Source organism: Piliocolobus tephrosceles, chromosome 15, assembly GCF_002776525.5.
Source record: "Piliocolobus tephrosceles isolate RC106 chromosome 15, ASM277652v3, whole genome shotgun sequence".
Classification (NCBI taxonomy): Eukaryota; Metazoa; Chordata; class Mammalia; order Primates; family Cercopithecidae; genus Piliocolobus; species Piliocolobus tephrosceles.
The window spans coordinates 75,621,706-75,634,592 of NC_045448.1; the positions used below are offsets into that span (position 1 = coordinate 75,621,706).

Below are 12,887 nucleotides of genomic sequence, written 5' to 3' on the forward strand. Positions count from 1 at the left end.
AACATAATATTGAAGTCCTAACCAGAGCCATTAGGCAAGAAAAAGAAATAAAGGCACCCAAATTGGAAAAGAAAAACTAAAATTTTCTCTGCTTGCAGATGGCATGATCTTATAAACAGAAAACCCAAAAAAAGCTCTACCCCCAAGCTACTAGAACTAATAAACAAATTAAGTAAAGTGGCAGAATACAAAATTAACATCTACAAAATTAATAGTTATATGTGAACTATTCATTAGTTTCTATACTCTAACAAGGAACTAGCCCTTAAAAGGAATTAAGAAAATGATTCCATTTATAAGAGCATAAAAAATAATTGTGATAAATTTAACCAAGCAGATGAAAGCTCTATACACTGAAAACTATAAAGAACTGGTGGAAGAAATCCAAGAAGTCACAAACAAATGGAAAAATATCCTATGTTCGTGAATTGGAAGAATTTATATTGTTAAAGTGTCTATATTACCCAAAACAATAAATCTACAGATTCAATGCAATCCCTATCAAAATTCTAATGACATTTTTCACAGAAATAGAAAAACAATACTAAAGTCTATATGGAGCCACAAAAAATCAAGAATAGCCAAAGCAATCTTGAACATAAAGAACAAAACTGGAGACATCACACTACTTGATCTCAAAATATACAACAAAGCTATAGTAATCAAGAAAGCATGGTACCAGCACAAAAACAGATGCATAAGTCAATGGAACAGAACAGAAAGCCAAACCCAGAAATAAAACTCACATGATTATGATTAATTAATCTTTGACAAAGGTGTCAGGAACACACATGGGGAAAGGATAGTTTCTTCAATAAATAGTTTTGGGAAAACTGGATATCCCCATGCAGAAGAATGAAATTGGACCCTTATCTCATACCATTTACAAAATTCAACTCAAAATGGATTAAGACTTAAATATAAGACCCGAAACTGTAAAACTAGTAGAAAAAACAGCACTTCTTGACATTGGTCTTAGAAATGATTTTTTGGATGTGATTATATCCAAATGGGATTACTTCAAACTAAAAAGCTTCTTCTGTACAAGAAATGAAACAATCAACTAAGTGAAGAGATAACCTATGAATGGGAGAAGATATTTGTAAGCCATGTATCTGATAAGTGGTTAATATCAAAAATACTTAAGGAACATACACAATTCAATAGCAAAGAAACAGCCTGATTAATAATGGGCAAAGGACTGGAATAAACATTTTTCCAAAGAAAACATAAAAGTGGCCAACAGTTATATGAAAAGGTGCTCAATATCACTAAGCATCAGAGAAACGCAAATCAAAATGACAATGGGATATCATCTCAAACATGTTAGAATGGCTGTTATCAAAAAGACAAAAGACAACAAGTCTTGATGAGAATGTGGAGAAAAGGGAACCCTTATACACAGTTGGTGGCAAAGCAAATTAGTACAGTTATTATGAAAAACAGTATGGAAGTGCCTCAAAATTTAAACATATAATACCATACGATGCAGCAATCCCACTTCTATGGTATTTCAAAGGAAATGAAATTATTATCTCAATGACATATCTGTGCTCCCATATTTATTGCAGCATTCCTCACAATAACCAAGAAGTGAAACCAGCCTAAGTGTCCGTCAATGGATGAATGGCTAAAGAAATTGTACATGTATACCTACAGTAGAATATTATTCAGCCTTAAAAAGGAAGACAATTCTGCCATTTGTGACAATATGAATGAACCCGGAGGACATTAAGCTAAGTTAAATAAGCCAGGCACAGAAAGACAAATGCTGCATGATCTCATGGATAGGTAGAATCTAAAAAAGTCAAACTTATAGAAACAAAGAGTAGAATGGTGGTTTCCAGGGGCTGGGAGTTGGGAGAAATGCAGAGATGTTGGTCAAGGGTACAAAGTTTTAGTTAGGTAGAATGAATAGTTCTGGAGGTCTAATGCACAGTACAGTGACTCTAGTAACTAATGCTGTATTGTGTACTTGAAGTTTGCTGAAAGAGTAATCTTAAATGTTGTCACACATGATAATAACTAAGGTAATGTGTATGTTAATTAGCATGATAGTGGTGATAATCATTCCACAATGTATATACATATCAAAGCATCACATTGTATACCTTAAATATATACAGTTTTATTTATTTATTTTTTGAGGCAGGGTCTTGCTCTATTGTCAGCTATGCTGGAGAGCAGTGGTATGATCATGACTCACTGCAGCCTTGACCTACTGGGCTCAGTGATCCTCCCGCCTCAGCCTTCTGAGTAGCTGGGACTACAGGCACCCACCACCAACTGGCTCATTTTTAAATTTTTTGTAGAGACGAAGTCTCACTATATCGCACAGTCTGGTCTCAAATTCCTGGCCTCAAGTGATCCTCTCACCTTGGCCTCCCAATGTATTGGGATTACAGGCATGAATCCCTGCACCTAGCCTACATGTAATTTTTATTTGTTAATTTTACCTCAATAAAACTGGAGAAGAAAAGCTTATGGCTTAATATTTTGTTTAGGAATGCAAACCAGTGGTGTGCTGGAGCCAGCTTGAACTGTCTCACAAAAGCTGATCATTTAATTTTTAGAGATTGTTGTTGAACACAGCCATTATTAAAAATTAAATTACATAAATATAAAATTAGATGACGTTATATTAAAGACAAAAGCAATAAATACCCAAAACTCATCACTTCCTAATTATTTGACTATAGTTTCCTATTATCTATGCTTTTGAGATTATTTACATTTATTATGGAAATACCAAAAAATGTGTTATCAGAGCAACTCCACTTCCAATAACATTATGTTTTAGGTTGAAATCAGACATTTTGGGAGTACTGTACATCACAGATAGAGGCAAAAGCTACAAATCTGGGCTCCATTTGTCTTGTCGATTGTATAGAGTTAAGAAAGTGAAAAAGAAAATGTTAATAATACAAATTAAACTTAAAAACATGTCATGTTTGGAGCCATTATATTGGGAATACTACATAAAATTGAAATATTCTTCCAGAATGTGAAAACTATTGCCCAATGCAACAAAGAAATTGCTCATGCCATCACGAGCAAAGTTCAGACATAGGTCTTTGTACTTTCCCTTTCATCTTATTAATTTAAATGAAAATATCAGCTAACATTTACATTGGAACTATACTTGAGAGCCAGATATTAAACTTCACCAGCACATCACTGGCAGAGGCCGCAGGCAACAGGAGTGAGGGAAAAAGGAAGTGAGGTAGGGAAAAAGGAAGTGAGGTAGGGAAAGAAACAGTGCAAATATAAGGAGGTGTGGGTTCACATGCAAAGGAACTGAAAACAGGATCTCAAAGAGATATTTGCATACCCATGTTCCTTGCAGCATTATTCACAACAGCCAAGAGATGGAAGCAGCCTACATGTCCATTGATGGAAGAATGAATAAAGAAAATGTAGTATATATATATGATGGAATACTACTCAGCCTTAAAAAAGAAGAAAATTATGTGATAGGCAAAAACACAGATGAACCCTTGAGAACATTAAGGACACTGGCTAAGTGAAATAAGCCAATCACAAAGAAAAATACATACAGCATGATTCCACTTATTTGAGGTATCTAAAGTAGTCAAACAGAAGTGGAAACAGAAAGCAGAATGGTGGTTGCCAGAAACTGTAGGGAGGGGGATAGAGGAGTTGCTGTTCAGTGGGTACAGAGTTTCAGTCCTGCAAGATGAAGAAGTCCTAGTGATCTGTTGCACAATGATGTGTGTGTAGATGACACTAATATATTGTGAACATTTAGAAATGGTTAAGATGGCAAATTTTATGCCACTTAACTGTATGTATTTTATATGTATTTATACATGTATTATATGCATTTTACCACATAATACACAGAAAAGAGAAAAAAAGAAAAGAAATACAAGGAGGTATTATATGCATTTTACCACATAACATACAGAAAAGAGAAAAAAAGAAAAGAAATACAAGGAGGTACGTTATTGAGCTGTTCTCAGAGTTGTAAGTGCAGCTAATTGTGTGGTTTTATAGTACACCTTCCAAATAGTCCACCTGGGGAAGAAAGGGAAAAGAAGTTATTTCCCAACTCCAACCCCATTTGGTCTCCCAGTGATCAAAGTCACTCTAGGGGGTGTACTCCTGGCTACGTCACCAGAAGTTGGCAGGTTTGCAGGTGCAGCAATCTTTCTTAGTCTGCTCTGTGCATGGGGCTTCTTGACCTGCGGCTTTGGTGGCAGCAGCAGTGACCTGGCTCCATGACCATAAGCTACTTCTAGGGCCAGAAAGCAAGGCATGTGCATAGACCTGAATGGCATAGACATTGAGCCTAGTACGGTCATTCCCTGGGCTCTACATTTAAGCTGAAATCAGGGAAGGAGTTTTATGTGGACACCATTGTTTGTCACCAGAAATAGGGAGGAAAACGTAGAATTGCAAATTGGCATATAAGGGTTTTATTTATTTATTTTGAGACAAAATCTTGCTTTTGTCCCTCAGACTGGAGTACAATGGCGTGATCTCAGCTCACTGCAACCTCTGCCTCCTGGGTTCAAGCGATTCTCCTGCCTCAGTCTCCCTAGTAGCTGGGATTACAGGCGTCTGCCACCAAGCCAGGCTAATTTTGGTATTTTTAGTAGAGACCGGTTTCACTGTGCTGGCCAGGCTGGTCTCGAACTCCTGACCTCAGGAGATCTGCCTGCCTTGGCCTCCCAAAGTGATGGGATTACAGACGTGAGCCACTGTACCTGGCAGCAGGTGAGGGTTTTAGTTGAGGAAGCCATTTGTCAAAAAGGCAGACAGTTGACAATGACCTAGGTAATATATTTTCTGCAGAGGAAAAGCATTTTCATAGTATCTACTCAGAGTTCCATACAGCAAAATAAAGGCCAGTACTATTGGTGACTGTTGTACTGTGGCTGTAGTAAGTAGTTTATAAAACTCAGCTAATGAATGGGAGAAAGCTACATTTATTAAAAGATCATGATATTGATAAGAAAGCATTTTAATTTTCAAAATGTCTTTTTAGAGAGTGAATTTATCTGCATAAAGAGCTGACTGGAACATAGATTTTATTATTCTCCACTATTGGGAAACTGGCAATGACAAATAGGGTCAAATCCCTTTTATTTATATTGCATTTATGTTGTGCTTTGGAGAACAGATTGTCCCATTAATTAAGCTGAACAAATTCTTGTGAGGAGGACTTACTTTTTTTAGCGAGCACTTATTAATCACACGGTTTTCCCTTCATCTAATCAGTTGTTACAACTACTCTCCTGGTGAAGCAGTTTTTATTTCCCTTCCTATTCAGCAGTGAAGAAAGTGACTCAAGGTCATCCAGATAGAACTACACATAGGAGACACGACATTTTTCTTAACAACGGTTTAGGATCTTGTAACAAGGGGACTCCCTAGAAGAGGAAAGCAATTATTAAAACAATAAAATTGTCATGAAGGTGCAATTTGTCTCCTCTGTGCTTTCTGTTCCCCAGTCCATCTCAACTGTCTAAAGTCTGAATCCCTTTAGCAACACCCCCAGGAACCTCTGACGTCTCCTCACTTTACCATCCTCAGCCCTGGCTCCCACGCGGCTTGACTATCTCTGCACAGTGACCACTGTCAGACACAACCTGTGCTCCTTCTTTGTTGCACATCCAGAAGATGCGTCTCTGATGATGAGAGTACAGTAGGTCATGGGTTAACCCTAGAAAAAAAAATCCCTTTTATATCTCTCAGAAAGAAAATCAGCCCATAAGTAACTTCAGGCACTGTTCTCAAGCCTGGGTGAGGTATTTATGACTGGTTGAAGAGAAGAACATCCAATGCCCCTGTAATGGCTGCCAGGGCACTCCCCATCCCATCGCTCTCCGCTGCTGTCTTATCCCCTCGCCTTTACCACTTACTGTACCCTGGTCTGACATCCGACTGCCAGCGCCTGCATTTCCGAAACTGTGGACTTGTCCCGTGGGAGCTGCAGACCAGCCGCGCCGCTACCCTCAGCAGCCCTCCACTGATTGACAGGAGTCTGTGTATGTGAATACCCCAGCCGCTCACCCTGGGGGTGGGACAACCCTGAGGCCCACGCTCTACCCTGGTCTCGGAGTTCCACAGCAGAATCAAGCTCCAGTTGCTTATGTATTAACTTGCTTGATAATAATCCTTTCACTCATTTCCTTCCTTCCTCATCTCACTTCCCTACTCGCCTAGTGGTGCTATCTGGGATTGCCTCCCCAATAAAATACTTTGCTTGGGGATTCTTGCCTCAAGATTGGCCTCTGGAAGGAATCTAAATAAGCAGACTCCAAAACTGTAGGACAAATTTGAACTGAATATAAGCCCACCTTTACTTTTAAAAGAGCCCGGGAAGATGGGGTATGAAGTTTGGCTGAGCTCTTTCTATGCTTGTTGCATGACTTTGATTTGCCTGGAGCTGAAGGGACTCTGGGTGTTCCAGTTCTCCACGACCTTAGTTTTTCAAAGTTGTTTCAAAAAACCAGTACTTCTCTATTTTTATCTATGTTAGCTCTTTTTGAGATAAAGTTTAATTAATGCATTAGATTCTGTGAGAGAAGCAATGAGCCTGAAATTTAATGAGTTAATCTTTTTTCTCCCTTTCTTTTCTCTAATAATGGGAGCATGTTGGCATTTGGCTAAGTTCCATACAGTTTGATATGTAGTTGTAAATACAAAAATTGATGAACTAAGTACCTAGCTCCCCAAGTTAGAAGAGATGATGGCAAAATACATTTAAGGAAAGTAGGAGGAAAACACGATAAATATAAAAACAGTGATTATTGAATTAAAACCCACAAAAATTATAGCATTGATAAATCAAAGAGCAGGCTCTTCAAAAAAGCAATAAGTTATATAAACTTCTGGCAAGTCTATTCAGGAGAAAAAAGAGAACACAAACAGATTTACCTATGTACTGTACATCACATCAATGAATCAAAGGATTTTTTTTTTATCACAGCCATTTTTCAGCATTGTTTAGGAAATTGTGCAGAATTACCCTAACTTCAATCCAGTAACACAGGTTTTCCAAGCAGTGGTGGCTGTGGAAGGTCTGGGTAGGAAAGAGAACACAGGCTGTGGCATGGGGATGTTGGAGACAGGACTGCCATTGTCCTGAGGCATATTGGTGGATGTTTTGCATATTAGTGGATGTATAGTGGTGATGCAAGGTTAAATAAGTTTAGCTAGGATTCTTTATCACATGACTTTTCAAAGCTCTCAGCACTCAAATATAAGTAGAGAACCTACAAGAGGGAGATGAAGGATCCAGCATTTTTCAAATTCATGGAATGCTGAGGCCCTGTGGACTGTGGATTACACAACACTGTGCTAGGGACTGCGGTGAAGCAGGAACTGAAAAGCAGCACAAAAAGAACTATAGATTTATTTACAAAAATAGATCATTATTTTTGTTTGCTAGAGAATATGATCATTTCTCTAGGAAGCATAATAAAATTAATTGAAAACCTATATGACCAGTTACAACATAACTATATACAAATTAATAGCTTTTCAACATGCCAACAAACACCAGGTACAAATAAAATAGAAAAAATGTTACATTTAAATACCATTACACTATAACATACTTAGGAATAAAATTGACAAGAAATACACTGGATCGGTATGAAGAAAGTCAAAAAGCGTTCCTGAAAAACATGAAACAATGAGGAGCTTTTTCTATGTTTTGAAGTTGTCGGTTTCCCAAATTAATCTGTGGATATCATATAGACACAATTAGAATAGTAATAGAAATTTAAAAGGAATTTAAACAATTATCTGAAGTTAACTAAGAACTTTCTATTTTCATGTTGTATTTTTGAAATAAAAATTTGTATTTATTATTTTTGCAATGAGATAAAAATTATTAAAACATGAGAAATACTCTTAAAATATTTAAACAAGAAGTAATATAGGAAGGGCTTACCTTACCAGATATGAATATATGAAAAGACTATAAAAATGTAACAATTAAAGTTTCACAGTATTGAATTAAGATAAGAATAGAGGCACACTCTGGAAGATTAAATAGCTTAAAATGTAGCAAATGAGTCATCACAAATCTATTACAAAGACGTGAATTGTTTAATAACTGGTGTTGAAAAAATTGGCTATTTTCAAAAGCAGTTAACTTAGAACCTCACTTAAAAGTGTATGCAAAGCTTTAAAAAAAACTTGGAAAAAAAACCAGCAAGGAAGAGATTGTGTATTTAATCTCTAAATAGGTAAAAAAATTCCCCCAGTAGAAAACAATGGAAGGAATACAAAGAAAAAACACACAGAATTGATTATATAAAGTTTTAAATTTCCCATCCTTCAAAAACTATGTAAAAATGAAAAGGAAAACAACAAATGAGGATTATAATGTTTAATCATTTAAGCACTCATAAAAATGATATAAAAAATTCTGAGATCTCAATGAACAAAGAGCACGAAGATGGGAAATTCAGAAAGGAGAAATCATAAATGACTAATACATATATTATAAAGCTTTATTCATTTTTTATTAGAGACAGTGGGGAGTAGGGGGAGCAAGGGTTTGTTATATTGCCCAGGATGGTTTCGAACTCCTGGCCGCAAGTGATCCTCCTGCCTCTGCCTCCCAAAGGGCTGGGATTACAGGTGTGAATGACTGGGGCTGGCCCCCAAACATTTTATATATCGCCTGTAATCCCAGCACTTTGGGAGGCCAACATGGGCGGATCACCTGAGGTCAGGAGTTTGAGACCAGCCTGGCCAACATGGTGAAACACCATCTCTACTAAAAATACAAAAATTAGCTGGGTGTGGTGGTGCATGCCTGTAATTCCAGCTACTCAGGAGCCTGAGGGAGGAGAATTGCTCGAACCCAGGAGGTGAAGGTTGCAGTGAGCCGAGATCACACCATTGCACTCCAGCCTGGGCGCCAAGAATGAAACTCAGACTCAAAAACAAAAGAAAGGAAAAGAAAAACAAGACAAAACACATTTTATATATCAACTTTAGTGTTAATCAAAGAAATGCACAGTAAAGCATAGTGGATTGCCAACTCTGGTTGAAAATTGGAAGCTGTATCTTCTCTGAGACAGAGATGGCCTGCTTGCTCCAAACATCATGCTGGGAAGTGCTGAGCAGCCGGGGACCTCATTTCCCTGTAACCCATACAGTCAGGTGCCACCCTGTGCCAGCGTTCTAGCCAATGGAGAGTTGGTGGAACTGATGTAAGCCTTTTCTGGACTGGGCCCCTAAAAGCCTCCTGCATAGAAATACACCATGTTTTTTGTTCCTTCTGGCTGGCCAGAATAGAGGGCAACCCCAGGATAACCTTGAAGCCAAGTGTTGAAGAAAGTAAAGCCTTGTCAATTCTGGGTCCCTGAAAGACCCAGATAGATTGGATTCTGCTTGTTATTCCCATATCCACTACTGTAATGAGAACAAGAATAAATTCCTGTTGTGTATGAGCCACCATCCTCTTTGGAGTCTGTTTGTTACAGCAGTTAGTCTGCCATACCAATACTGCATCCTAGGATGCTTTGGCCCTGTCTTAGTCTAACAAGCTGGGTGCTGCCAACACATGGGGCTTTGTGGGCCATATGGTCTCTATGGCAACCGCTCAACTTCACCATTGTAGTGGAAAGCAGTCTCAGACAATACTTAAATGAATGGCTGTGGCAGTGCTTCAATAAAGCTTTACTTACAGAAGTAGGCAGCTGGTAAGATTTGTTCCAGGTGGCTGCCAGGCCTCTGCTGTATCCCTTTACCTCGTTTTATTTTCTTTCACAGAATTTACTGCTACATAACATGTTCTATATTGAAGCTCCCTGAGAAAAGAGATGTTTTCTGTCTCATTTATTACTGTATCTCCCACATGTAGAATAATGACTAGCTCATAATAGACCCTTGATAAACATTTGTTGAATAAATGATCATAAGGTTTTGGTGAAATCTGTTCATTCATCCACTGCTGCTGTAATTGTTAATTTTAGTATTTTGTTTCTGCAAGACGATGTGGCAGAACTTACCAAAAATGGTATTCACTAATTCTAACTTTTTCGCTTCTAGGAAATAACCAGGAATGCAAAGAGATTATCACTTCATGATTTAAACAGTGAAATGGAAAAAGTAAGCCTAAATAGGGTGATAGTTAAGCAAATTACAGTAGACACCTCTAGATATATTTTGAAAATATAAAAATTATTATATAGAATTTTTAATGACAACAGAAAAATGTAAATTTTAATTGAAAAAGAAAGATACAAAACTATAGTGTGTTTCTGAAATGTATATATAAGAAGTGTTGTATTCAATGGGAAGAGAAAATGGCAGTCCTGGTCCTTCATTTTGTCTGTATTTGACTGAGTCTTCATGAGCCTCTCACCACTCAAGCAGTGGATACAAAATTAGCAATAAGTTTTACCTGGTTTGTGAGTGTTAAATGGAGCATTCCTCCCTCCTGTGGGCTAAACCTTGGGGAGGTAAAATGAGAATACATCTCTTAATTTTTACTCTTTCTCTTTCTTCCCCTCTCCACAATGCCTAGGGCCCCGTGAGAGGCAGGTGCCTCCCTCCTTCTTCCTATGCAGATCTTTGCTTTATGGCCTGGTTAGTCAAGTCTTGCTCTTGATCTGAGCTTTGGGATAATGATGCCTAATCAGCTTTAATTGGCTACTAGTTCTGTGCTGTGAGGTTATCCCCACCATTATTCCTTTTAGTAAAAGTCTGAGAATGCTGCAGTGGTGTGTTAGTGTTTTGGGGCTGGGTATGTGCATGGGGGATATACATAAGATGGGGGGTGGTGAGCCTTAGATTCTGAGCTTTGATCAGGGGCAAAGTGTGCTGATCAGAAATCCAGAGTTGGAGGCCTAGGTTCAGAGTCAGGGAACAGCAGAGCCAGATCTAGCTTGGGCTGCCCCAGCAGTGGACGTGAGCTAAACCTCTACTTCTCCCAAAGACATAGTTCTAGGAAAAAGCGAACCACTAAGGATGTTGAGGAAGGTGAGCAAGATCCTGTCTTTATGTGAGATAGAGGGCTGGTCATTTTATTTTGATATTTTGTGGGGATATCTGGGTTACACTCGCAGTTCCATACACTTGCACATCTTGTTAGCTCTGCCTAGAGTGTCCATGGACAGGTAGTATAGAATAGTATTTAGGCATGAGGACTTCAGAACTAAACTGTCTGATTCCAAGCCCAGCTTTATCACTTACAGAACTTGAACAAAATTGACTCTTTCAAGTCTCAGTGTTCTCATCTGTAATATGGGGATGGTAAATAGCTCTTGCTCTATCCAGTTGCTGTGGGGGCTAAATGCGATAATGGGATGATAGCATGAGTGCTTAGTGTAGAGCCTGGTACAGAGTAGGTGTTCAATAAATGCCAACTACTGCTATTATCATTCATTTGTCTTTTCCTTCTTTTTCACTTATGGGATCCTGCTCATCCTTTAGGCTCAGCTCAGATGCTAGCCTTGCAGTTGTCCTTTCTTTCTATTCTTACCTGCCTTGTGATCTCACAAGTTCTGTGGCTTTAAATACCTTCTATAGACTGATGTTAAGTCATCTTCATGCTGACCTCTGTCTTGGACCACAGGTTCCTACAACTGACTGCCTACGTGATGCTTCCACTCGGATGACTATAGGCATCTCTTAACTTGAAAGGCCTCAAACAGAATTTTTGATCCCCTGACCCCAATATGCCCCTTCTGCAGCCTTCTCTATCTCAGAGGATGGTAGCTCCATTCCCCAGTTACTCAGTCCCCAAATCCTGCAGTCATTATTGACTCCTCCCTCTCTCTCACACCAACCTGCAGTCCACCAGCAAATCCTCTTGGTTCTGCCTTCAAAATACAGCTGGAAACAGACCACTTCGCTTCATCTCTGCACATCCCCCTGGTCCAAGTCCCATCACTCTCACTGGATTGTTGCAGGAGCCTCCTAACTGGTCTGTTTCCCTGCTTCTGCCATTGTGGGTCTACCTGCTCTTCTCACACTTCAGTCAGAACCATCATTTAGAAGTATAAATTGTAGGGCATCACGCCACTGCTTAAAAAACACCCTGGCTTTCCATCTTGCTTGAAGTAAAGACTCAGATCCTTAGGTTGGCCTCCAAGGCCATATATATATAAATATATATATTTTTTGAGACACAGTTTCACTCTGTTACCCAGGCTGGAGTGCAGTGGTGCACACTCAGCTCACTGTGATCTCCGCCTCCTGGGTTCAAGTGATTCTCATGCCTCTTTCAAGTCTGTAATCCCAGCCTGCCAAGTAGCTGGGATTACAGATGCCCGACACCAAGCCCAGCGAATTTTTATATATTAGTAGAGTTGGGGTTTTACCATGTTGACCAGGCTGGTCTCAAACTCCTGACCTCAGGTGATTTGCCCGCCTTGGCCTCCCAAAGTGTTGGGATTACAGGCGTGAGCCATTGCACCTGGCCCAAGGCCTTATATATTCTAACAGTAGTACCTCCCCTCAGCAACATGGATGACTCTTACAAATATAATGAATGAAAAAAGCCAAACACAAACAAATGCATACTGTCTGCTTTTATTTATACAAAGTTGAAATTAGGCAGAACTTATTTATGGTGTTTGAAGTCAGGATAGTAGTTCCCCTTGGGAGGAGAGATGGTGAAATGATTGGCAGGGGGTCAGGGGAGGTCCTAGGTGTTGGTAATACTCTATTTCTTGATTTGAGTGGCTGTGTGGTCACTCTGTGGTAATTCACAAGCTGTGGCCTTACAATCTGTATACCTTCCTGTAGGTTTGTTACAGTTCGAGAAAGAAGCTTAAAGTTGCAAAATTGGGTTTGCAGATCTATTAGTAGAAAGACTCCTCTTTCCGTAAATTCCCAATGAGGCACTTGAAACTCTGCCCTGGTGACTTCTGGGCATCAGCCTGTAGGTT

At 39.0% G+C, this 12,887-nt stretch overlaps 1 protein-coding gene across 1 annotated transcript in view; it reads left to right on the plus strand.

The window, feature by feature from the left end:
* Nucleotides 1–10,219, plus strand: part of POLE4 (DNA polymerase epsilon 4, accessory subunit) — a 59,927-nt gene extending 49,708 nt beyond the window's left edge. The window contains exon 4 of the mRNA XM_023188019.2: nt 10,042–10,219. Coding sequence (XP_023043787.2) covers nt 10,042–10,079 — 38 coding nt within the window. The 3' untranslated portion in view covers nt 10,080–10,219. The remainder of the gene's footprint in view (nt 1–10,041) is intronic.
* The last annotated feature ends 2,668 nt before the right edge of the window (nt 10,220–12,887 follow it).